Genomic DNA, 26,884 nt, shown 5'->3' on the forward strand with positions numbered 1-26,884 from the left:
CAAGGACAGTAGACACAAGTGCCAGGAAAATTGCTCCATAGTTGGAAGCCAGTCACATGAGCTGGGGTAGAAGGCAGTTAGAATAGAGAAGGGATCACTAAGTCACAGATGGTTGGAGGGATCATTCAGGATGGGAGATGTATGCTGAAAGTAGATAAAGAGCCAAGCGTGATAGCCTCTCAGTATTTGTATTGCAAACCATAATGCCCCAAAGTAGAAAGAGAGTATGGGGGAAATTGCCTGCCATAGAGACAGGGGGAGGTTTGGCGGGGGTGGGGGTATACTAGGGACATTTGTGGTGGAGAATGTGCACTGGTGTAGGGATGGGTGTTTGATCATTGTATTACTGAAACTCAAACATGAAAGCTTTGTAACTGTATCTCACAGTGATTCAATAGGTATATTTAAAAGTTAATAAAAAATTGTACACTGGTGGAGGAAGGGGTGCTCGAACATTGTATGAGGGAAACTCAAATATGAAAATGTGTAAATCTGTTACTGTACCATCATGGTAACTCACTAATTAATAAAAAAATAAAAGAAAAATAAAAAATAAAAAGGTAATTTAAAAAATTTTAAAAAGAAATAATATTTAAAAAATTAATTAAAAATGTTGCCCAAAAACGCCACTTTTTCCTAGGATATGCTCAGAGACAAAGACTCAAAGAAAATCTACAGTTCTGTTAGTATATGAATTTTATAGCTGTCAAACTCAAATGATCCACTGAAATAACAGTCAAGCTGAAATCTTATGACCTGGAAGACATGGACAAATAAGCACCCAAGGCAAATGTAAGAAGAGTTTTGAAAGGGCCTGGAGGATTCTTCCATGGTTGGAAGCATGACAGAAGTGGGGCAGAGTTGGGCAGTTAGGATGGAAGGGACTATAATGACAATGATCATTGTAAATGATCTATCTGGACATGGAATGAGTGCTAAAAGTAGGTAAAGGGGCAAATATGATAACGTTCAGCACCTCTATTGCAAACCATAATGTCCAAAAGAAAAGAAAAGAGAGGGAGAGAGGGGGGGAGAGAGAGAGAGAGAGGGAGAGGGGGGGGAGAGGGGGAGAGAGATAGAGAGAGGGGGAGAGAGAGAGAGAGAGAGAGAGAGAGAGAGAGAGAGAGAGAGAGAGAGAGAGAGAGAGAGAGAGAGAGAGAGAGAGAGAGAGAGAGAGGAAGAAAAGTGCCTGCATAGAGGCAGGCTGGTGGGGGTTGACAAGAGGGAAACTTGGGACATTGGTGGTGGGAAATGTGCACTGTGAAGGGACGGATGTTGGAACACTGTATGACTGAAATCTGATCATGGACAACTTTGTAACTGTGTATCTCATGATGATTCAATTCAAAATAAATAATGATGTAAAAGATTATTAAAAGGAAAATACAGAATAGTTTTGAAGGCAAAATTGGGAATAGAGGCAGAAACAAGGAGAAATGTGAACAAGGGGAACAGGAAAAGCAGAGAAGGGAGAGGGGAAGAGGACTGTGTCTGCTGGACAAAGGGGAAACTTACAGAGACTAAATGTGAGCAAGTTTTTCTCGTATTCCATCTACTCTTGCTCCTAAGTGAAAGAGCGCTAAGGGATCTTCTGGAAACCAAGGGGACACATAAGGTACTCATGGGAGAGAAAAAATCAGGCTTCCTATGGACCATGATTCTCTCTCAGAGCAGTAGAATGAGAAGGGATAGAGAACCTGCCCGAGTAAGAAGCCACCTTATTCCACAGCTAAGTGATGGCCTCCAAGCATGACCCTTACTCTCCTGAAGTGTTATATATATATATATGTATATATACATATATATAATGTATATATACATATATATACATACATATATATACACACACATATATATGATTTTAATAGATATAAAACTCATCAGTTGTATTCTTGAGTTTTAGTGGTTTTCCTTAGCTCGTTTCCACATACCAATACTAATCTGCTTTTTCACATTGTCTTGGTTCTTTGAATTCACAAAAATGGTTTTATTGGGGCTTGGGGTGTAGGTGATTTGCAAAGGCACCTGCCTTGTAACTGTGAGGCTGTGAGCTTGATTTCTGTCATTATCATATGTTCCAGGGTAGTTCCTATGGCCTTCCTGTCTGGAATTCCCAGTTATGCAAAAAAGTGAGTGATACCCAGCACCCTGCAGTCAGATGGTACAAGCATTGCAACTAAAGTTCGTGACCTTTATGAGCACTGCAATCAAGCCTGTTACCCAAAGCAAACATGTGTAAGCACCTCAGTGAGTCCCAGTTAGTTATAAACCAGACAACTACTGCAAGAACAAAAGTCCAGTGTGAAATTACCATAGATATATCCAAGCTTGTGGGAGATCCCCAATCATTTAAAAAAAAAAAGAAAGAAGGAAATCTGTTAATTAAAAAAATAGGGGTCAATACACAAATAAATGAAAATTATTTTTAAAAATAAAGGTCAGTATGTGGCCCGATGATGGGGCACTTGTCCTGCATGTGTGTGCCCCTTGGTCAGATTCCCAGCACCACAGAAAATTAAATAATTAATTTAAAAACATGACCACATAATTTGCATCCACCAAGTAATAAAAGTTAGTAATTTAAAAGAGAAAATACAGACAGAGCTCTCTGATATTTGGGTCTCTAGGGTTTTTTTATAGACATGGTTTCATTGGCAAAGGAAACAAAAGTAAACAAATTGGACTACAAAAGTTACTGCATGGTTAAAGAAAGATGGGCTAAAACTAAAAAACACTCAATTGGATGGAAAAACATTTTCACTTAACACATTCAGATAAAAGGTTAATATTCAAGATACATGAAGAAATCACAAAGATTAATAACAACAAAAAACTCACAAACTCTATTTAAAAATGGGGAAAGAAAATGAACAGACATGTCTCTGAAGAAGACAGAAGGATATGGCCAATGATACATGAAAAAAAAAGTTCATCCTCACTTATTAACAGGGAAATCCAAATCAGCATGATAATGAGATATCATCTCACACCAGTAAGAATCACACATATCAAAATACTAAGAATAATCTGTGTTGGCAGGGAACTGGTGAAAATGGCACTGTCATCCACTGTTTGTGGGAGTGTTACCTGGTTCAATCCCTATGGAAAACAGAAATTGGAGGCTTCTCAGAAAAGTAAGAATACAGTTGTCATATAACCCAGTCAACTTCTTGGTATCTACCCCCAAGACAAAAAAAAAAAAATCATTCAAAAGGACACACTGGGGCTGGTACAAGAGCTCAGTGGGTAGGGTGTTTGCCTTGCACGCAGCCAACACGAGTTTGATTCCCAGCATCCCATATGGTCCCCCAAGCACTGCCAAGAGTAATTCCTGAGCTCAGAGTCAGGAGTAACCCCTGAGCATCCCTGGGTGTGACCCAAAAAGCAAAAAATAAAAATAAAATCAGTAAGATGAGAGAGAAGTGAGTACCTGGAACTGGTTCCCTCTAAGTTTACATTCTCAGCCCTTACTTGCACAAGTAACCAAGAGTAAAATACTCCAATCCCTCAAAAAGACTGGGGACAACTCAAAGGCACATCCCTGGACCAGAAGGGTGACAAGCACTGGGAGTCTCCAACAAAGCCTCTGCTGAGCAATTTCTTCCTGTTTGCTCAGACTACAAATAATATGAAAGGACAATAAAGACTCTGGCTTCACACTCTGAAGCGAGGAGTTAAGACAGGGAGGTGTGTGCATGGGTTCAGGGTTGGGGGTGAGAGCCATTTACCCTTCCAACAGAGCAACTAGGCCATTCTCCACCTGCCATGCAGAAGAAAGATGAAAAGAAACAGCAAGGCATCACAGAATAGAGAAAATAAAGCTTTCAAAAGGCAAATGAAAAATGTAGTCTGGAAGAAAATAACTCAAATAAAATATCTTACATATGTATCACATTTTCTTAATAAAAATATGAATTCAAATTTTAAAGTTCAAAGAGAATATGACAAGAGCAATGGAATAGTATTAGTATTCACATCCTGTCAATAAGTTGTTAGCCAAAGCAAACAGAAATAATGAATTAAAAATAGTAAACTAAAGAATAAAAATACCTGTAAATCAGATTTCATATATACAAGAAAGACTGTAATAAAAAAGAGGCAAAAAATAAACCCCAAGGCATGAGAGAAGCTAAGAATTGGAGACCAGCAACATCAGTGAATACACAATTAACAATTAGAGCAGAGAAGCCAAAAAGTAAGCAAAAGTCTGTATGTGCTTGAAAACAGCGCGCACACACACACACACACACACACACACATACACACACTTCCCTGAGATGAAAGAATAGACAAAACAGAAAGAAAGGTGAATTACAGGAAAATCTGAAGAAAACAATAGGCAATGAGATAAGCCATATCCTTCTTGTTATTTTAATTCAAGACTAAAGGAGAAATTATCCAGGTATTCAAACAAAAGTCAGTAATTTTCAGGAAAGACAATATAAAGTCCTAACTTCAACTTTAACATTTTAAACCTTCCTCTCCATGGTGTCATTAGATGCCAAATGTTTGCAAGGTGGAAAGGACTGTATTAGAAGAATTCCAGGTTCAATCAAATATCTTTAAACTATGGAGATTGTTAGGAGATGTTTTATTCCTTAGCAATGTGATCCTTCTTGAAAATAAATTTTGGCCACAAAATCTAGCCAACAAAAACTCAGGAATGTGATGACATTGTTAAAAGGTTATTGATTTGGTGTCAACACCAAATCCATGTTACTCACAAGTTAAGGGAAAGTGTTTAGAATGGCATTAAATGGGGTTCATGCTGAGAGTTAGGACTAGAGTAAACATTTGTAGTGACTTAACTCCCTGTTGCATTCAACCACCTTTTAATGGCCATATATCACTTTTACAAATCAAAAGATATTGTTTAGTGGCTGGAGCGGTAGCACAGCGGAGAGGGCAATTGCCTTGTATGCAGCCCACCTGGGTTTGATTCCCAGCATCCCATATGGTCCCCGAACACTGCCAGGAGTAATTTCTGAGTGCATGAGCCAATATAAACCCCTGTGCAAAGCCAGATGTGACCCAAAAACAAAAACAAAATGGATAATGTTTAAATTACAATAGTCAAAGAGTAGCTTCACTGAATTTTTAATTCATATTCAAAACATAAAACATAAGGTAACTATTTAAAAAAACCTACACTGCAGAGAATTCAAAAGAAAACAAGAGAAGGAAATAAAAACACTTATGTCATCTCCAGTTCCCTTTCACACGTAGCAGTTTCTGTTAGAATAGCCTTTCTGATAGCCCTTCTAAGTAAGAAGCTAAGTGTAGCCATTTTAGAAGCCAGCTGTGCTAGAAACTATGTGACTGACAGCTGGACTGGGCAGGAACCCAAGATGTATGCTGGAGTGCATCCTAGAAACAGAAACAAAACAGATGGAGAAACAAAGGTTGAGGTACTTGTGGTACTTGCAGGTGGCACCAACCAATCAGTGGGTATGGGGAAAGTACCTGCTGGTCGTGGAGTGGCAACAGCCAATCAATGGATATTGGAAAAGTGTCAGGTGGTTCAGTGGTCTGTGTGTTACTTAAACTTTGCCCTGTGGCTAGAGGGGGTTGTATCCCGAAGGTGTGGCCCTGGCTGGTCAATCTATAACAAGTCTGTCTCTCTGTCTCTGTCTCTGTCTCTCTCTCTTCTCTCTCTCTCTCTCTCTCTCTCTCTCTCTCTCTCTCTCTCTCTCTCTCTCTCTCATAACAAGTCTCTCTCTTCTCTCTCTCATAACAAGTCTCTCTCTTCTCTCTCTCTCCTCTCTCATTCTCTCTTTTCCTCTCTCAATCTTCCTCTCTCCCTCTCTCCCTCTCTCTTCCTATCTCTGTCTCCCCCTCCCCTCTCTTTAATAAAATCTTCGAACTCCTTATGGGTGTCTTGAATTTGAATCGTGAACCCTAACGTTTCCAATATCATGCATGCAAAGACACTGTATAACAGGTAAAGTTGCCTTGTATGCAGCCAACCTAGTCCCATGAGCACCAGTAGGAATGATCCCTGAGCAGATCCAGGAGTAAACCCTATGCTGTGTCAGGTGTGGACCCTCAACATCCCTGACCAAATTTTCCAATCTTGAGATAAAAGAAACTTCATACAACAACATCAAATAATAATAAATGACCTTTATGTCTTCTTCCAGTAATTCTGTGGCCATGTTAACTGCATTTAAATATTTTTTAATCTTTTGTTTTCTCTTTGGGTCACACCTGGCAATGCACAGGGGTTACTCCTGGATCTGCACTCAGGAATTACCCCCTGGCAGTGCTCAGGGGACCATATGGGATGCTGGGAATCAAACCCGGGTCGGTGGTGTGCAAGGCAAATGCCCTACCCGCTGTGCTATTTCTCCAGCCCCCTGCATTTAAATATTTTATTAGGCCTAATTTGGTGTTTTAGTATAAATAATAATTTATTTTCATGTTCAGTTAGTTTTCTTTAAAACACATTCTGAAAACTCCATTATATATAGCTAATTTACTTTGTTTTGTTTTGTTTCGGGGGCCATGCCTGGTTGTGGTTAGCACTTACTCCTGACTCAGGGTCACTCCTGGCAGAACCCAAGGGCCAAATGTCATGCCTAGAGCTGACCCTGGATCAGTCACATGCAAGGCAAGTGCCTCAAGCACTGAACTTTCTGCCCTTGTCTGTGGCAACTGGAAAGACTACCTTTGCTAAATTATTACATGGGATTAAACACCTTTGTTTGAGGATCCTCTCATCCCATTTTTCAGAGACCTTAACACAGTCAAAACACTCTGGACAACACAAAAAGCTCAGTACCCAATCTTCAGCTCCAGTATGCTCTCATGTTCAAAGAGTTTCTTGTGTCTACTCTCTGAGAGGACAGGGCCTGCATCTCAAACTCAGATGTCTTCTTCTTACTTTGGCTGAATGTCAAATATATCCACAAGTATCAAGTCTTCACACTACCTCTCTTACCCCAGGCAATGCTGGGCATCTGAATAGTGAGGTCAAGAGAAAAATACCTAGATTTTGTGTGTTTTTATGAGTACTGGAGATTAAACCAAAGGCTTCACATATACAAGATAAGTGCCATCCCCAGCCTTTTTTTGCTAGTTTTTTAAAATATTATTTAGACTTACATTTTACTTTACCATCTCAAATTTGGACACTTGTCCCTACAAATTTTGCTTTTCTCAGAAATATTTCACTTCTAGGTGCTGGAGTGATAACAGAGTGAGTAGGATGCTTGCCTTTTGTACAGCTTACCATGGTTCAATCTTTGACATCCCATATGATCCCTGAGCACAGAACTAGGAGTAAGCCCTGAGCATTGCTGGGGTGGCCCCCAAACAAACAAACATTTTCCCTCTCAATTTTATTTCAACTATTTACTACTTGAAATACTCATGGCATTATGGAAAAAACTGGTTAAATATATCCAAAATAATATTGGAGCCCAGCATGACCTCATTAAGCCAGGTATGCAGTGATGGCCTAAGTTATGTGGTAAATGTCAGTGTTACACTAGAAAGTTTGAGGTATCTTTCTAGCCAAAGGAATTTGCTATAAATAAGTCCAATAAATGAATGTCACTGGGAATGATGATTTGACTTGACGTCTACTGCTAATCACAACTAGGGTCAGTCATACTCAGACCATAATAGTTAATCAGTGGCACTCTGCCATTCCAAAAAGGGGAGTTCCATTTGAAGAAAGATACAGAGAGATGGAAAACATAGAAGCATGAAGGAAGGCTGGGGCAATGTCAGAATTATGGACCCTTTAGCACTGGACCCTGAGGGACCAGGTCGACCAGTCAAGGATTGTGCCAAAATGTGTTCTATAACTGTAAACAGACTTGGGACAGAAGGAATTCCATGGAGATAACATAAAATACTTTTAAATGCTCCTTATATTTCTCTCCCTGTAATGTGAAAATGAAAAGATCAGTGCATATTTATCTGGAGTATGTATAGTTACTTGTTGTTAATATATGGTTAGTGGTCGAACTCCTGAACCTGTAGAAGAAAAGACAAGGGGAGTTGTGATGCCTTCTTTGAATATTTGAAAGGTGAGAAAATGAATATGTCAGTCATTTCTTCAGCATGTAAAACTAGACCCACAGTGTAAGAAATACTGGGAGGTAGGCTCAGGTCCAAATACTAGAAGCTTTCTCTAGCTTCTCACAGAAGCAGGCTGCCTTAAGAAGTAGTCAGTCACATGGGACACACTCGCTGCCCAGTGAACTATATATCAAGGTAATCTAACCTGAGAGAACTGACCAATAACCTGAAAGGTTACTTCTCAGACTACTGTAGAATTCTGACTTAAATTTAATTTGAAAACACTCAATGTAAAATATTTAACATTCAGTGGAAAAAATTTTAAGTATTAATTATATCTTAAACTGAGCACTCCTGTCTTTTAATAATGATTTAATGATAATATGTTAGAAATGCAGATTTCCAAGATTTATAATTACTAGATATGATTTTCTATTTTTAAAACAAACGTTAATTTTTAAATAGGTTAGCTGATTAACCTCAACCTATGAGTGGATATTAACTGTAAGAATTAATAAGACATAGAGTTTAAACACACATATGTACAAATGATATTACTATGCTTGAAAATAAACCCACTGAGTCCTCTTGAGTAAGTGAAAGAAGTGAATGTTTGAAAAGATCTTGGAATAATACCATATTTACTCTCTGGAACGTAGAATTTTAAAAAATAGGTTCTGATTCAATCCTTATGGCCAGGGTTGTAGTAGGAAAGCATATGAAGTCAGCTCACAACTGACCAGACACAATGTCAGTCTCAGGCATTCATCCATAGGCCATGTAGCTGCTGCCCCATGCTCAGCTGGGAACATGGGAGAAAGGCTCCTCTGTGAATGAAATCACACGGATCCTGCTGTTCACAAAATGTAGTCAGGTCAGAGCTGAACCAACAGCATGAGACAATCGTGGAAGACTCAGATGCAAACCCAATGCTTCCTAATTCCCACTTCTCAAGGTAAATACACTTATAAGCAGTCTTCTAATTGCTTTTTGAAAAGGCAAACACAATGGAAAAACTGTCTATGGAGAAAACACATTTGAAGAAGAGAAATGAGTCTTTGTACCCGGCAGGGAAAATGAGGGAGATGTCAGGAAATGATAGGAGCATTTAACACATACTGTGTTGAGGAAGATAAACATGCACAAACAAACCTGAAGTTCTGCATGAACTGCCGAAACTTGTCCACTCTCTTTGCCAGCGGCACAATGACATTGATTAGAGTCCTGGACATGTTAAGTCTCTCTTTTTTAACTTTCATGATAGGGCCAAAAGGCCGAAACAAAACAAGTCGTCTGAATTCATGCTTGTTATCTCCTCTGAAAGTGAGTTCATACAAAGTGCCTTTATCCTTTTCTGTTCGGTAGATCCCTGTTAACAGAAAAAGGAAAGATAGTTTTAAATTTAGGCAGTCAGTGGCTGATGAGTATTTAGTAGTATAGCCAAGATGATTATAAAGCATAAAATGCCCTTTAAAAATAAGTATTGACTTTCTCCATCTAACAATGATCAGAAAACTCAAAATGCTCCCAGTTTTAAAATCCCCAAATAAATCAAAATACCATCAATTTTAAAATAAGTTTAAAATAGTTTATAAAAACTGAAGAAAAGATGTAATGTTGAGTACAAAGTTTGATTTATGCTATTTATTTATACTATCTAAAGACTGTGATAAAAAGTCTGTAAGGAAATAAGCAAAAAATCAGACTGACTGTGATATGGGTGGGGGTAATGTAATTTTTGCCTTTCTGCCATTATCCACATTTCTGCAACGTGATTAGACATTTTATAATAGTTTTATTTTTTATTATGAAAGTTTAAATTATCTTGAAAAATTATAGTCATTTTGAACTGAGCATATCAATGCAAAGAACAGACTGGTGGTTGCCAGAGGTGAGATGGGGGACTGGGCAAAATGGCTGCAGGCAGTCAGAGGCACCAGAGCTCCCATTATCAAATCCACATGGGATGCAATCCACACCCTGGGAGTACACCTAATAGCACTGGGGCACATTTGAAAAATGCCAAGAGAGACCATGAAAGTTCTCATCAGAAGAAAAGAAAATGTAGCTGTGTACTGGACGCTAACTTGGCTTATTGTGCGACCGTCCTGAATAGAGACAAATACCAACTCACTACAGTTGATATTTGCCTGTATTTGAAAACTATGTTATACATCCATAAAACCTAAGTAAAGCAATTATATTCATTTCAGCTAAATGAACTATAGGGAACTATGCAGGGCACGGAGAGGCTCAGGGGCAGCTGCATGGACTACAAATATCCAGAAAGTTCTGATAGCATTAGACAAACACACATTAAACAAACACATTGTGTTTGTCTACTTGGCACAATGGCATCATACATGGTCTTAGTTCATTTCATTTTTTTCTTCCAACTCTTGGATACAGTACACCTCAATGTTTCATAGTTCAATTTTTAGGTTCAAATCCTGTTTGCACAGGTTTCCTTTGGGGAATTACATACTTTTCTCTCTCATTTTCCCCACATCACCATATTTTAATAGCTTTGATGAATCTGGAACATATGTAGTACATAGAAATAAAAGAAAGAAAATGCTTGCTATCAAAATGATTCCCCTTCTCAATCTGTTATAACAGCACATATTGGAGATACTGGAGCAAGCAGGAAGGTGATGGATACTGACCAACTGTGTTCCATCTCATGCCTCACAGCCCACAACTCTATGTGCCAGACTGAATACAAGACCCAGCCTCAACCCAGTTCTGGAAGAAACCTCCTGTCATGTCCCTGTGTAATAAGCAAACAATCCCGAGACTCACACCTTCTCAGTATCAAATTCTAGTATAATATTATGAGAAAAAGTCAAAAACAGGGGGTCAGGAGAAAATATGTGGTTTAGGTTTGAGTCCTAGAACTACATGGTTCCCCAAACATTGCAAGATGGAGTCCTGAACCCCCAAGCTCTGCAAGATATGGCTGTGAGGGACCCCCAGTCCCAGGCCCAGAAACACTGGGGTGACTTGAGTACTGAGGCACCCACTATGGCCCAAACAGCATCACATCCTCAGGCCCTGGCACTGAGCCATCACCTGGCTGACTGAGACTTACTGCCGTGTGCCTGAGTCTCGTGAGCACTGCTTGGAAGCACCCCCAAAACTGTAAAATTTTATCACCAAATAAGCTCCCTCATCTTTTGTCTTTGTTTTACCATGTTTCATAACCTGTTTTATTCTTCATCTCAATTCCCATATTAGTTAGAATGCCTTTTCTGATCTTTGAGTAGCTACAAACGCAAAACATTTTATTTTTGCAGAGTCCAGGAAAAGTAACCACCTGCTGTCAGCTATAGGCTTCAAGGTTTCTCACAAATCGCTTCTCTTTTCTTTTCTTCCTTATTCTCCCTTTCTTTTCTTTTGTAGAAACTATAAATCTTGAAAAACATGCTGTTATTTGCTCCATTCTATGCCTAAAGGTAGCTTTTTATCCTGTGTTTTACTGCTCTTCCGATCCTGCTTAAAATTTGGATTACTTTGACACAGTGAAGAGGAAGGTGCTGACTCAAAAATAAAGTATGTTTATTTCTCACAACTGAGCCTCCTTGCCTGCCTAGAGATTCAAGGCACACCAACTGCTGGCAACACAGCATAAATGATTTAAGGTCCAGGGCACAAGCTACAAAGACTATTTCTTGAGTACCAGGCAGAATATACCCACTCAATAGCTCTCAACTGACATGTTTTGCTGGGCTTACATGGAATGAAGTCAGAACCCCTTCAGAGCCAGTCTTGAAAGAGGAGGTTCATTCCTTAGGAAGCTCAAAGAAGTGTGAAATGTTAAGTGGTTTTCTTCAAAGTCTGTTCTTTCAGACAATACTCAGTGGTTCTTCCCCACCACTGATACCCAGAGCAGCAGGTAAAATACTGTATTATCTGTAGACCTTGCCTCTACCTCCCATGAGTCTGGGCTCCAAGTTCCATTGCAACCACTCTTCTGCTCTGGAGAAAGTGGAATTCTAATTAGTAATGGTGGGAAAGGAAAAAGGTGAAACTGCCTATAGAAAGTTTTGGTAGCTTTGTAAAAAGTTAAACATTGTATATACATGTCCAGAGCACCAGCATTTTTATGTTGGAAAACATAAAGATGGAAACAACCCAAGCTTACATTGACTGGTGAAGGGATAAGTGTATGTGATATATGTGTATATATTACTTGACCTTAAGAGGAAATTTTGACACACCAATAGGTCCTAAAGAGGAAATTTTGATACTCCAATAGAGAAGAATCTTAAAAATGTGTGGCAAGAAAAAGAAGTCACACACAAAAAGACAAAATTTGATCCTTATACCTGTATCAGGCATGTGAGTAATCAAATTAAGGTGTCAGAAAGTAAACTGGTGGGTGCCAGGAGTTAGGGGAGAAGGGAGTGGATAGTGTTTACTGAGCATAATAGCTTTATTTATATCATTAAAAAGTTTTAGAAATGGGTATTGGTATGGTTACACAACTCTGTATATACTTAATCTTATTGAACCATACATTTAAAAATGATTAAAATGGTAACTTTCATGTTACTGTATACTTTACCACCATGATTACTCAGCTCTGCAAAGGCCTTACACTTTCTCCAGACACATATCTTTTCCAGCCTACTGTTCCTCTTACCCTTTCTAAATGGGACTCTTCTACAGGGAAGATTCCCAGGAAAATTCTCAACCCAAATTGCTCATTCAGTCCTCTAGATGCTCTGATCTCATCTGCAGCCTACTGGGTTCTCTTTTTGGGCACCTGATAATATGAAAGGACCTAGGAGAATAACTATTCCAGTCTTCTCACTTCACTCAAGAGCAATATTCAAAAAAGTTGTGACTGGACCATGTATGCTAATAACTGGCTAGAATGTTTATATTCCATGCAAGGACTCACCAGTCTCATGTGACTGATATTCAAATACCAAAATTATTCCTGGGAGACCTCAGGAGGTGTGCAGACCCTGTGCCCCTCAGTCATGGCCCTGGCAGCTATACCCTAGCCCCCAAGAGCTGTTGCCAGGCTCCAGCCTGATTGCCCAACTACATATTCTGGATTTTCTGGAGCAACATCTCCAAACTCTACAATACTCACATCCCAATAGGGGCATACAAGATTGGACGGGAATGTAATGTAGAAGCCAGCTAATCTCAACTAATTAAAACATTAACAAAGAAAGCATAATTTGCAATAACAGCTTAGTAAATCCTCAGAAACAGACTTAATTGTTCCTATGGTAGCATATAACAATTTTCACATATTTTCTTTTACTAAAGTATATCTTGATCCTTCCACCAGTCATTTAGTGGTGACAAACAATATAAAATAAATTCTTGTGGGCCTGTAACAGGGACAGGTTTGAGGGGTGATTTGGAACTTGGAAACAATGGTGGAGGGAAGGTGACAGTGGTGGCAGGATTGGTGTTGGAATGCTGAATGCCTGTAATAAATCATCATGAACAACTTTGTAAGTTACAGTGTTTAAATAAAGTAAGGGGAAAATTTTAAAGTAAATTTAAATGTCATGGTTATTTTTGTCCTGAGGGTTTTCTTCTGGCTATTATTTACTGTGCATTGTGTTGTACTTCAGTCATAGATGGACATGATAAAAATCACTTTGTTTTCAGAATTTTCAGAATTTGCATTCTAGAGAGAAAAGCAGAGAGGTAAAGAAAGCCAAGCAAAATAGTATGCTAAGTACCTACCAGTGTCTTGAGTCAGGCATAGGGGAAAAAAAGGAGGGAGTCTCCACCTGTGGGAAGGTAGAGACAGTCTGATAGTAGATTACAGACCAGAAACTGAGTGAGGCTTTGCTAACACTACCAAGTCAGAAGAGGGCTTTCTATGGAAATATCTTTGCAAAAACAAAGAGAGCAAGGAAAATAAATAAATAAATAAATAAAGCCTAACTTGCTTTGGTTGACAAATTTGAAATAGCTCAGCTAGGCAAAAGGAAGATTAGGGTAACATTAGGCAGAGCTGGAAACACTATTCAGGTAGCTCAGCTCTCCTCAACAAGAAAAAGACAATTTCATGCTTATCACCTTCCAGGAGTGTGGAGCTCGGATAGATATGGAAGGTCAGCGTGAAACGAGGGAGGAACATTTTAAACCAAGATAGAAATGATGAAACATTGAAAGAGCTAAAGAGGACTCGGTTAAGTGGCAGGAGAGGACGGTGGCGGGGGGCGGTGTGGGGGAGAGTGCTGACTGGCTTTAATACATTAACTTGAGGAACTATCTGAGTGAATGTGAAGCTCAACAAATAAGCTCTTGAGAAATACGGAACTTTAGGAATCTCTAGCACATAGACAGGAGTGGGCCAACAGGGCCAGAAAGTCTGAGGAGAGGAAGGCCGGGATGAAGGCAAAGGACATCTCACCCTGTTGGTGCAGCTGCACAGATTCTTCCAGGAGACAGAGCTGTGCCCCAGGAGAGAAGCGTCCAGGAGGCAGAGGAAAGTAAGCCCTATGGTGAGAGAGGGCCTCTTGGTACATCAAGGTGAATAACAGCTCAAACTCCCACAAAATGGCAAGTAGCCCCCTGGAAGTCCCCTGTTGGTGATAATTCAGACAGGTGGGAGGGTTCCAGGGAGACATGACTGAGCAGTGAAGTGGAAGAACTGAGTGGAGGATTTACATAAAGTTTCATTTATGTAAAGTCCAGTTCATTCTCAATCAGCACCTCTCCTTGCTTTGTCCTCTGCTTGGATGCTCTTCCCCAGCTCCCAGCCCAGCGAGATCCTTCTCATTTCAAGCATCTCCTCCTCAGAGACTCCTCCAGCATCATTGAGAGAAGTCTCTCTTATCCCACTTATCACATCACCAAGAGTGAGGCTTTCCTCACACACACTCACTGAGCAATGAATGACCATTATCGCTACTGGAAGACTCCAAAGCCCAGTTCCCATAACTCTAGTGGATGTCTGCTGCCCAGGACAGAGGGGGGGGGGATAAGGAGACGGAGGCTACAAGAGACAGTGGACTAAATACAGAGGGATTTATAAAATTATAGTATTTTCTTTTTGAAGATCTTAAAAATCAAAAATGGGGGACCTCCCTGGAGATCCCTCAAAGGGCTGCAGCACATGCTGTGTGTAAGAACCTAGTTCTATTCCCAGCCAGCACTGTCCCCCAAGCATTCCCAGACCTGAACAACACTGCCTCACTGGGCAGGGGCACTGAAACCATCAACTGACACTGCCAGGTTGAGTGGTGCCCAGAGTGGTCCAGGCCCTCAAGCACTGCTGGGAAGCACCCGCCTCAAATAAACAAACAACTACCAAAACAAGACCAGTATGTGAAACAAAGAACCAAATCCTTCTTATGCTGAGAGGGAGAAACACTGGAATAGAGAGTGAAGCTCTAGGAGGAATGAGAAGGTAAGGAGTGCAAAGGGTCACAGTCTGGAGAAGGATTGGACAGAGGCAGAGAAAAGTATTCCTTCCTTGAATAGTGTGTAGCAGAGAAGGAGCACAGATCAGTCAGATTTGGGGCCAGGAGCCAAAGACACTCTCAGAAGTCATACTGGTGATTTGCAGAAGCAGGAAGGCCACAGCAGTGTGAGACGACTGGGCTATAAGAAGAGGTCAGAGTGCTAAGATGATGGCAGCAAGCTTCTGGAATGAGTCAGGAGTGCAGCCCTGAACCACCTTAAATGCACACAGGTGCTGACACAGGCATGCAGTCAAACCCTCACCAACTCTCATGCAGCATGAAAATAAGGGAGGGAAGAAGAGAGGATGGTGCTCCAAGAATATGCCCTGAGAGAGAGGTGTGGAGGCAAGGAGTCAGGTGTGAGAAGGGGACTGAAGGAATACATTAAGAGGTCAGGGTTGGAGTCAGAAGTAGAAGCATAAGAAAATGCAGAAAATTTTAATTTTATGGAGGACATAAAATTAATCAAAGTGAATCTGAACATATGTTAGTAGAGGCATAGGGAAAATGATTTCCGAGGATATCCAAGTTTAATAAAAAATGTAAGACTCCTTCAGGTGATGTGCAGACCCTAGATGTGACCACCCTGAAAATCAAGCCCTTGCATCTTTTCTCTCTTGGTGCTCTTGAGTTGGCCAGACTGGACAATGTGCTGCTCAGGTCACCAGCTACGTAATCTTGTTTATGTTCCACATTCTTATTCTCTAAATACTGTGGGTTTCTTTTTTTGATTAATATTTTTTATTGAATCACTGTGAGATACACAGCTACAAAGTTGTTCATGATTGGGTTTCAGCCATACAATGTTCTAAGACCCATCCATTCACCAGTGTACATTTCCCACCACCAATGTCCCCAGTTTCTCTCCCACCATTCACCTGTACCCAGCCTGCCTCTATGACAGGCACTTTTCTTCTCTCTCTCTCTCTCTCTCTCTCTCTCTCTCTCTCTCTCTCTCTCTCTTTCCTTCTTTCTTTCCTTCTTTCCCTTTCTTTCTTTCTTTCCTTCTTTTCTTTCTTTCTTTCTTTCTTTCTTTCTTTCTTTCTTTCTTTCTTTCTTTCTTTCTTTCTTTCTTTCTTTCTTTCTTTCCTCTTCCTCCTCCTCTTCCTTTTCCTCTTCCTCTTCCTCCTCCTTCTTTCTCCCCCTCCTTCTTCTTCTTCTTTTTCTTCTTCTTTTCTCCCTCCCTTTTTCCCTCCTCCTCCCCATCCCTTCTTTCCTCATCCCCCCATCCCTTCTTCCCTCCTTCCTTCCCTCCTTCCCTCTTTTTGTGCATTATGGTTTGCAATACATACGCTGAAAGGTTATCACGTATACACCTTACCTACTCTCAGCACTCAGTTCTTATCCAAAATGGTATAGTGGATTTCTTATTAATAAGATCCATCTCTTTACTTTCTCTTACTTTTTCTCCTTACCTAGACACTTAACTGCACTTGCTGGAGTTTAAGAAGCCAGATAGTAGTGGAGGAAGAGTGAGAAGTTCTTTGGGGGCTCTAAACAAACATATGAGGAAGGAAAGTGGGAAGAGCCATTATCGTGTACATTTCCAGACAGCTGCAAGACTTCCTCTCAAAGCACAGTGGAACAGTAGATCCAGAATATTGCAGAAAGCAGAAAACTTAAGATACAGGCAGCAACCTCACCAGGAATTTAAAGGTCAGAGAGCAAGGAACATGTGACCATAACTTTATGACCATTGACTTTGACTAATCACTGAGCTTAGCTGTGCACAACTACTTAATCACCCTACTTTGAAAATAAAATATATTTATATTACCTCTCATTCATAAATTTTGATTCTAAAGTTTTCCAAATAAATGAGTCATTTACTTTAATACATGGATAAGTTGAGGTATTTAGAGAAGTTATATAAGTAACTTATTCAAGGTGACAAAGGATTTTCTCACCACATGCACATAGTCACTATGAATTTAAGGGTACAGATATGAAGCTCCTCAAAAGTAAATGTACTCTAACACCAAAAGGTTGTTTTCCAAGTCCTTTCTGTTCTTCCTAGCCTTGTAGATTGATTTTTAAGGATAGAATAACATCAATAAAGATTCTATATTGAGATTCTATATGGCCCAGTAATACCACTTCTGGGAATATATCCCAGGGGTGCAATAAAGATACTTCAGAAAACTAATCGAAACATCAACATAGTTCATAAAGCTAACAAACTTGCCAAATCATCAAAATATCAGAAAAGTTGATCTTAAAGCTCAACTCTGAGGAATGAAATGTGTTACTGATTAATCAGCATTAGTGTCTTCATCTAAGAGAATTATTAACATCAATACTGATTACTACATAAAAATGTAATGAAGAGTAAATAAATAGAATCATGTAAAACAAATGTTCCTGGTACATGGAAATGCTCAGTGATAAGCAGCAGCAGTAAGAGAATGAATAAGAATCGTAATTATTATTGTAGTGACACTATTACTCTTTGTCCATTATCCATTTTATATATTATTGCTTCCTGTCACACACATCGGGGCTCCAGAGCAAGTACTGCTCTTGCAGTCCTATCTACTGGCATTAAGATCTGCCTTGAGATTTAAGCTACAGAAGCTGGGCTTCTAGCAGGCTCTCCCCTGGCTCCTCCACCTGACAAATCAGTGATTCACCTAGGCTACACCCTTTTGTGCCAGCCTGGAAATTGTTCCAGGATGCAAGCCAGAAACCTGATTCAAGCTCCGTTTCCCATTCAAGCTGCAGAAGAGGCTGCAAGCTGTCATTTCTTTAGTTACTCTATCTTAACATGTGCTCAGAGGGACCTTGGATTGGTTCAATACTGCAGTACCTTCTCAGGCTGGGAAGAGTGTCTGCCCTGGTTGAATGACAGCTGTGTTCTATGTACCTCACACACTTTAAGAGTAGTTGAAGAACTACAGGAGTGTGTTTTGGTTTCAGACTACACCCACAAAAGTTACACCTTTTTAAAAAAGGGCTAAATCCACCTCTGCCTACCATGCTGCAATATTGTCACAAGGCAGTGGGTAGAGTCAGAAAGCAATAAAAGCAAAACCATATAAATGGTATAAAAAGAGTATAAAATAGGCCTGACAGTATAAACAGCATATAGAATCAATACTCTTCTGAAATCTGAAGCTCCACTGTCTGACCCAGGAAACTTTAACAATATGGAAGTAAAGGTATTCAGTTATTTCAGCAGATAGGACATAAATCCAAATAAGTTCTCAAGTTCATCAAAATTCTCGATTCTGGTCAAGAAGAAACAATACTCCATATAGATGATAACAAAACTTAAAGAATCACTGGAAAAGAAATTTAAGAAAATCAAAGAAGACCTGATATAATATTAAAGGATTCATACAAATAGAACTAAATGATGTAGCTAAACAATACAATATAAAATCAAAGCAACATTAATTCCAAATGCTGGAAAAAAAAATGAATCTGCAAGCATGAACATAAAGTCCAGCCAACACAATGAAAGGAAAAATTAAAAAGATGTTGAAAATAGAAAAAAGTATAAAATATTTAGTTAACGAGAGCAAATGTAATAATTTTCAAATTATAAAGTTTTGACAGTAGAAAAATGAAAAAAGGCAAAACCTAATGAAAGACATGAAAACTTAACCTCTCTCAAGGGAGACTTGTGCACAGACTTGAGAGCCACATGAGTACCAAACAAAATGAACAACACCAATGTACACTGTAATCATGCAAGAACAAAAAAGTAAGCGTGACAAAAAGTAAAGTGACAAAAGAGAAGGAAAACCTCCAATACAAAGAAAATAATATAAAAATGTTAAGATATCTCTGTTATATGAAACCATACAAACAAGAAGAGAATGAAAGTACTTATTCAAAATACGGAGACAAAAACTTCCACTTAAGAGTCCTCTGCCCTGCAAGGCTATCATTTATATTTGAGGGATAGATAAAAACAAATAAGAGTTGGTGATATTTGCTACATCTAAACCAACCTTTCAAGAATTACTGAAAGGCCATCTATTAGAAGAAAATGGCTAATTGCAAAACAATAAATTTCACATAGAAAAAAGAAAATAATGCTATCAATAATCAATAATATTGGTACATTATTGACATGTCAAATTCTGATTGCCAATGTGCTGAATTTCTCCATAAAAGTCAGAGAATGGAGAGATAGATCAGGAAACATCCAAAATTTCTGTTGTTTATAAGAAATGCACTTGAATTTATAAGATAAATGCAGGATCAGAGTAAAAGGATGGAAAACAATCATACAAACTAATGGTAGACAAAAAATATCAGGTATACTTAGGGAAGTAGATCAAGAAGTCCTAGCTTACCTATCTATATGCAAAATGTACAAAATTTCTGCTCACAGGCCTAAAGAAACTCACTGATATAAATACAGTACTAGAAGATTTCAACTTTCCACTTCCACCATTAGCCAGTTCAACCAGAAAAATTATCAACAGAGATATTCCTAAACGAGGAATTAGAAAAACTGAGATTAGGCAACTTATCCAGAGCCCTCTATCACCAAAAGATCTAAATGAACACAACATTCTCCTCAAGTGCACACAGACCATTCTCTTGAAAAGGCCACATAGTAGGGCATAATTCAAATGTGCATAAATTTATAAATCATACCAATCACTCCCTCTAAGACTACAATGCTATAAAGGTAAAAATTAACCATAAAAAAGAAGTTTAGTAAAACTGAACAAAATGCTGCTAAATTCTGAATCAAGAGAAAATGTTTTAAAATTTAAAAAGATTCCTTGAGAAGAATTAAAATAAAGAAACAAACTATCAGAGCCTCTGGAACAAGAAAAAGAAAAATTAAGGGTAAAATTCATAGAAATACAGATCTACCTTAGGTAAAAAGAAAAAATTCAAACAAACAACTTAAAACATATCTTAAGAACCTGAGAAAAGAAAAACAGATGAATCCAGAAATTAGTATAAGAATAGTAATAATAATCAGAGTAGAAATCAATGGGATAGATATCAACAAAAAATACAGAGTCAATTAAACTAGGAGCTGGTTCATCAAAAGAATTAACAAGATAGACAAAACCTTGACAGGCTCACAAGGAAATAATGGTAAAATGCCCAAATCAGACTATAGGTGAAAGGGAAGAAATTACAACAGATTCCTCAGAAAAACACAAAAATAGCATGAGAAGTTACTGTGAAGAACTTTACACTGTTAAATTGGAAAACCTAGAAGAAATATCTGGATTATCAGAATCAGGTAACTTTTCTAAATGGAATAAGAAGGAGGTAGAAAACTTGAATAGACCAATCTCAGTAAGGAAATTAAATCAGTAATTAAGAATCTCCCCAAGATTAAAATCCTTGGTCCTGATGGGTTCACTGGTGAATTCTATCAGCCTTCAAAAGTTTAGTACCTTTTCTCCTCAAGTCTTCAAAAATATTGAAGAAACAGGAGTCTTTCCTAACAGCTTCTATAAAGCCAACATTACACTAATACCCAAAGCAGATCTAGATACTACTAAAATAGAAAACTCAGACCAATTTCTCTGATAAGCATGGATGCATAAATCCTCCAACAAAATTTTACCAAACTGAATCCAACAATGTACCAAATACATTAAACACCTTGGTAAAATGGGATGAATACCAGGGATGGAAGGAAAAGTCAACATATGCAAACCAATTAATGTAATATATGGTATCAATAAAAGGAAACATACAAATCGAATGATGCCGAGAAAGCATAAAAAAAATCCAAAATCCATTCATGATTTACAAAAAGATGCCTTAACAAAATAGCTTCCTGAAGACAGTAATGGTCATATACAAGCCCACACCAGTAACACTATCAATGATGTGAAACTAATAGTATTCCCTCTGAGATAGGGCACAAGAAAAGGATGTTCACTGTCTCCATTTCTACTCAATATAGTATTAGGCCCATGGCGCCATTTGCCGCAGCAGCCTGCAGTGAAAAATCCGGGCAGACAGGCACCGCAAGCCGGAGAATGTTCCAGACCCCAAACCAGACCAACAACACCAGGATGGCAGACGGAGAAGGTGCAGCCACCCCACCTTCTCCAGATGGAATCCCAGCAACACTGAGCTTCTACAAACATGGCTCCGGTATGTGGGACTGGGACATTTTCTCCAAACCTTTTTTCATATACAAAAAGCCGCTCAGGAATGGCTCTCCCACCCCTGAGCGTCCACTATCCCAGAGGCACAGAAACCAACCTCGGAACGCAGTGGCTGCTGGCAGATACACTCCTTAACTGTGAACTAAGCTATGGCGCCGTGCAGCCCCATGAGGGGAAGGGTTTTGTCTCTCAGCCTTTGCGGCAGAATGGCAACTGCCACCTTTCAAAGCCAATTGGACAGAAAGGTAGGAGCTTGCAGTGATGGGACGCATGGGGAATCATGTGATTGGGCGGCGGGGGGAGGCAGAACTGGCCCTGATCCCTGCCCAAATGAGACCCTGAGCAGCCGCCCACGAACAGCTCCTCTACTCCTGAACAGCCATGATCCCAGAAGCACACAAAACAATCTAGGAATGCAGCAGCTGTGGGCAGAAATACCTCTGGACTTAATTACTAAAATACCAGAATCCCAAAACTGGATGGCCACTTTTGCGACTGTGCAACATCATATGCTCTTTGTTATCAACAATAGAAAACATGTGTTCTAATGATGTCATTTCGACAGGGGGGAAAACTTCAAATAATAATAGTGGGTTTTCTGTCAAAAATTCAATGTAATCAAAGTAAAGAGAGAGTAAAGTGAAGATCATATGCCACACAGGCAGGGGGGAAGTGAGAGAGGGGTATGCTGGGGTTCTTGGTGCTGGAATATGTGTACTGGTGAAGGGATGGGTGTTTGATCATTGTATGACTGAGACTTGATCCTGAAAGCCCTCTAACTGTTCTCACACTTATTCAATGAAAAATAAATAAATAAAAATAAATAAATAAATTATATATATATATTATTAGAAGTCATATCTTTGGCTTATTCTTCAGGCCTGTGTTCTGCCTTAAGCATGTTTCTTGCTTACTTTTCTCCATGTATCATTGCTTGCTTGCTTTCCACTCTGGAGAAATTCATGTTCTCTCTTCAACACATACTTCTCTTTCTCTCCCCTCATACCTTTCTAAATAAGTTTCAATAAAAACTATCTTATGTTTCTCTCACACACAAAAGAATTCTTTACTTAAGCAATCAGGTAAGAAAAAGAAATTAAAGGATCCAAATCGGAAAAACAGAAGTCAAATGACATTAACAGCCATGATCCAGAGACTCAGAAATAAATCTCTTGGAAGAGAGCTACATGAGCAACATGTCACAAAGATGCCTCCAGACCCTGCACCAGGCTGTCTCATCAGGGCCAACTCAGAAGGGGCAGGTGAGTACCCCCACCTGCCCCAGTACAGCTCCAGCAGCCGAAAACCTCCAGAACTCAATCGCTGCCATACTCATGGCCAAACTCCTGGATCACAGGACCACATATGCAGTCACACAATATCTCATTCTTTATACCACTGATGTACCACGACAAGGGTTTAATGGCTCCAGGGTGAAATACAACAGTCTTCACACACTTTCCTCCAAGTAAATTCTTCAATTCATTTTTAATGGATTATTCATAACAAGAAATACAAAGTAAATTATTTAGGTCCTGCTTTGGGGGCAGGCTTTATGGGGTGGGGTGGCAACATTCTAAATATGGTGATGGAAAGGTGTAATGGTGGTGGGATTGGTGTTGGAATATTAAATTTAATAAATTATTGTGAATAACTTTAAAAATAATTTTTAAAGTAAAAAAAATTCAATGATTACTATTTACAGACATGATATAAAAATAATTCAAATGACTTTAGCGATAGCACAGCGGGTCGGGTGTTTGCCTTTCACATGGCCGACCCAGGTTTGATTCCTCCATCCCTCTCAGAGCCCAGCAAGCTACTGAGAGTATCCTGTCCCCACAGCAGAGCCTGGCAAGCTACCCGAGGTGTATTCAACATGCCAAAAACAATAACAAGTCTCACATGGAGACATTACTGGTGCCTGCTTGAGCAAATCGATGAACAACAGGATGATAGTGCTACAGTCTACTATTTACAGACATGATAGTATGGTCATGGTTATATAGTATATTCCAAAGAGTTCACTAAAATATTTCTAGAAACAGTAAACCAATATAGCAAAGTAGCAGGCTACAAAATCAGTACACAAAAATATGCCACATTGCTATATGTAAATAATGGACAAGAAAAGAGAATTGAATAAACTAGAGAAGGGGATAATTTAATAAAACTACTCCATTTGAAATAGTATTCAAAAACATCAAGTACCTGTAGATCAAATTAACAAAGAGGTGAAAGACCTTTGCCTTGAGAACTATAAGTCACTTAAAGGAAAAGAAGAAAATTTCAAGAAACAGGAAAAAAGTCCATGTTGGTGCATTGGAAAAATCAACATTTTCAAAATGAACATTCTACTTCAATTAAATTTTCAATGATATTCTTTGAGCTCTTAGAATTGTCACTAATAAAATTTGTACAAAATATCCAAAATAGCCAAAGCCACAGTGAGCAATAAGAAACTGGTGGTACTGCATTTCCTGTTTTTAAATTGTGCTTTCAAGTTATAGTAATGTTACATGGTATAAGAATAGATTGTCAGACCGATGAATTAGAATTTGGATTTCTCTGATCATAACTAACAATGAACATTTTTCATCTGCCAACTGCCCATTACCTGTATTCTTGGATAGCTAATTCATGATAAAGAAGCTGTATATATAACATGAAGTAAAGATAGCCTTTCCAACAATTGATGTTGGGAAAACTAGATAGCCACATTTTTTTTAATAAGCTGGATCTGTATCTCATACTTTGTGCAAAATTAAATCAAACTGTATCAAAGACTTGAATTTATACCAGAATTCATAAAATATACAGGAAAAAATGCTCAAAACTTAGACCTCAAATATGTTTTCAATTATATGAGTTTTGGCAAAGAAAACAAAAATAAACAAATAGGACTACATCAAATTGAAAAGTTTTTATAGGGTATAAGAAATATAGGCTAAAATTTTTAAAACTACTAAATTGCTAAATATTTGCGCTTAATACATCAGATAAAGAGTTAATAACCAAAATATTAAAGCATTAACAAAGATCAACAACTATAAGTCCAAAAGCACTATCAAAAAAAATATGGCAAGGAGTGGTAGGGGGGATACTGGAATCATTGGTGGTGGATAATGGGTACTGGTGGAAGGATGGGTACTCTCGATCATTGTACAACCAAAACACAAGCACAAAAGTTTGTAAGTCTACAACTGTACCTAATGGTCTTTCACTAATAAAAATAAAAAATATATATATGGCAAGGGAATGAACAGACACTTCTCTGAAGACAGATGAATGGTCAGTAGGCACAGAAAAAGTGTTTGTTGTCACTCATAATAAGGCAAATCCAAGTCAAGATGATGATGAGATATCATCTTACACCAGTGAGTATGTCATTTATCAAAAAGACTAGACTGTGTTGGTGGGGATATGGTAAAAATGAACTCAATCACTGCTTAGTGGGAATGTTGTCTGATTCAGCTCCTATGGAAAACAGTATGGAGATTTCTCATAAAGTAAGAATAGAATTTTCTTATGAAAAAATAATTCCACTTCTTGATAACTACCCCCAAGACACAAAAACATTCATTTGAAAATACACTGCACATCTTGATTCACTGCAACAGTTAGTACAATTGCTAAGCTATGAAATCAACCAAAGTTCCAATAACAAATGAGCGATAGCACAGCGGTAGGGTGTTCGCTTTTCATGTGGCCAATCCGTGTTCGATTCCTCCATCCCTCTCAAAGAGCCTGGCAAGCTACCGAGAGTATCTCTCCCACACGGAAGAGCTTAGAAAGCTACCCGGTACGTATTTGATGTGCCAAAAACAGTAACAAATAAGTCTCACTACTGGTGCCCTCTTGAACAAATCTATGACCAATGGGATGACAGTGACAGTGACTGACAGTGACATAGATTCGGGCTGCAGCAATAGCACAGCGGGTAGGGCGTTTGTCTTGAAGCAGCCGACCCATGTTCGATTCCTCTGTCCCTCTTGAAGAGCCTGGCAAGCTACTGAAAGTATCCTGCCCGCACGGTAGAGACTGGCAAGCTACCCATGGCGTATTCGTTATACCAAAAACAGTAACAAGTCTCACAATGGAGACATTATTGGTGCCTGCTCGAGTAAATCAATGAGCAATGGGTTGACTGTGATACAGTGACAATGACATAGATTCAAAATAGAATTTTACCCCTTTGGATCCGGCTGCGGAGCGAGCATGATGGAAGAGCCCAAGGGAGCGCCCTTGGACTCCAGGCAGCCTACTGAACTAATTCCGGCTTGGGACCAGAGACCCCACGGTGCGCTGAAACAGTGGGACCCGGGCATCCCCCAATTCTTTTAACCTCTCTCTCTCTCAACTCCTCCCCCCTGAGCACAGCGCAGGACTTCTCCATCTTATGAGCACCATAAAAGGGTAAAAGTTTGTAGTGATGTTATTTCTGGTTGTACTTTCCCTGGACTTTATACAGAAACCCAAAACCGCGCGGCCGCTGCCTCGGCCGCGCGACCTAATGTCATCTTAGCATCAGCAATATGTAATGGTTCGCTTTTAATGGGTCGGACTTTTGTGCGAGATCCTAACAAGAATAGTAAGTCTGTTGCTGAAATATTGAAGGCAATCAAAGTGGTAGCCATCTCTCTAGACTGAACTAAGCTATGTCCCCACGCCGGCTGAGAAGAAATTTTCTTCTTTCTCGGGAAGAAACGCGGCGTGTCGTCAACTACAGTGTGATGTCCATTAAGCAAACAGACCTGGTGGCGTGGGAATGGGATATTAGGGGAAAAATTATATACATGGAACAATGGGACGCTGGTGGAATCTCGAGCCGGAGCCGATACCAGCGCAAGACCCTCGGTTCCAGAAACTGCTTGCAGACACTCTACTAGTCTATCAACTAAGCCAGAGCCCCACGCCTGCTGATGACGGGAAATAACCATCCTTTTCGTTTTTTTTTCCCTTGTCAGGCAGCGTGGTGATTACTAAACAGGCGTGAACTCGGTGGCGCGGGGCAAGGGGGAAAAAGAAAAGTTATGTAACAAACAGCGGGACTTAGTATCTCTATATTCTTAGCAATGGAGAACTATCAAATGCCTCCTTGGCAATAGGACTGTCTTTTTCTTTTGGGGGGGAAACCCCAGCAAAGGTAGTGAGTTGTGTGTTGAAACATGGAATGTAATCGAGATAAAGCGTAAATGAAGTGAAACTTATCACTTACAAGGGTGGGGACTGGGGAGGTGGGAGGGGGCGGCAGGTATACTGGGGGGGCTGGTGATGGAAGATGGGCACTGGTGAAGGGAAGGGTGTTTA

The 26,884-nt window shown here is 39.4% G+C and overlaps 1 protein-coding gene across 7 annotated transcripts in view; it reads right to left on the minus strand.

Moving 5' to 3' along the window:
- Positions 1-26,884, minus strand: part of CSGALNACT1 (chondroitin sulfate N-acetylgalactosaminyltransferase 1) — a 415,840-nt gene that overhangs the window by 63,235 nt on the left and 325,721 nt on the right. For all 7 annotated transcript variants that reach the window (XM_055120424.1, XM_055120430.1, XM_055120445.1 and 4 more), the window contains one exon: positions 9,181-9,397. In XM_055120424.1, coding sequence (XP_054976399.1) covers positions 9,181-9,397 — 217 coding nt within the window. The remainder of the gene's footprint in view (positions 1-9,180; positions 9,398-26,884) is intronic.

Source organism: Sorex araneus, chromosome 1 (genome assembly GCF_027595985.1).
Source record: "Sorex araneus isolate mSorAra2 chromosome 1, mSorAra2.pri, whole genome shotgun sequence".
Lineage (NCBI taxonomy): Eukaryota > Metazoa > Chordata > Mammalia > Eulipotyphla > Soricidae > Sorex > Sorex araneus.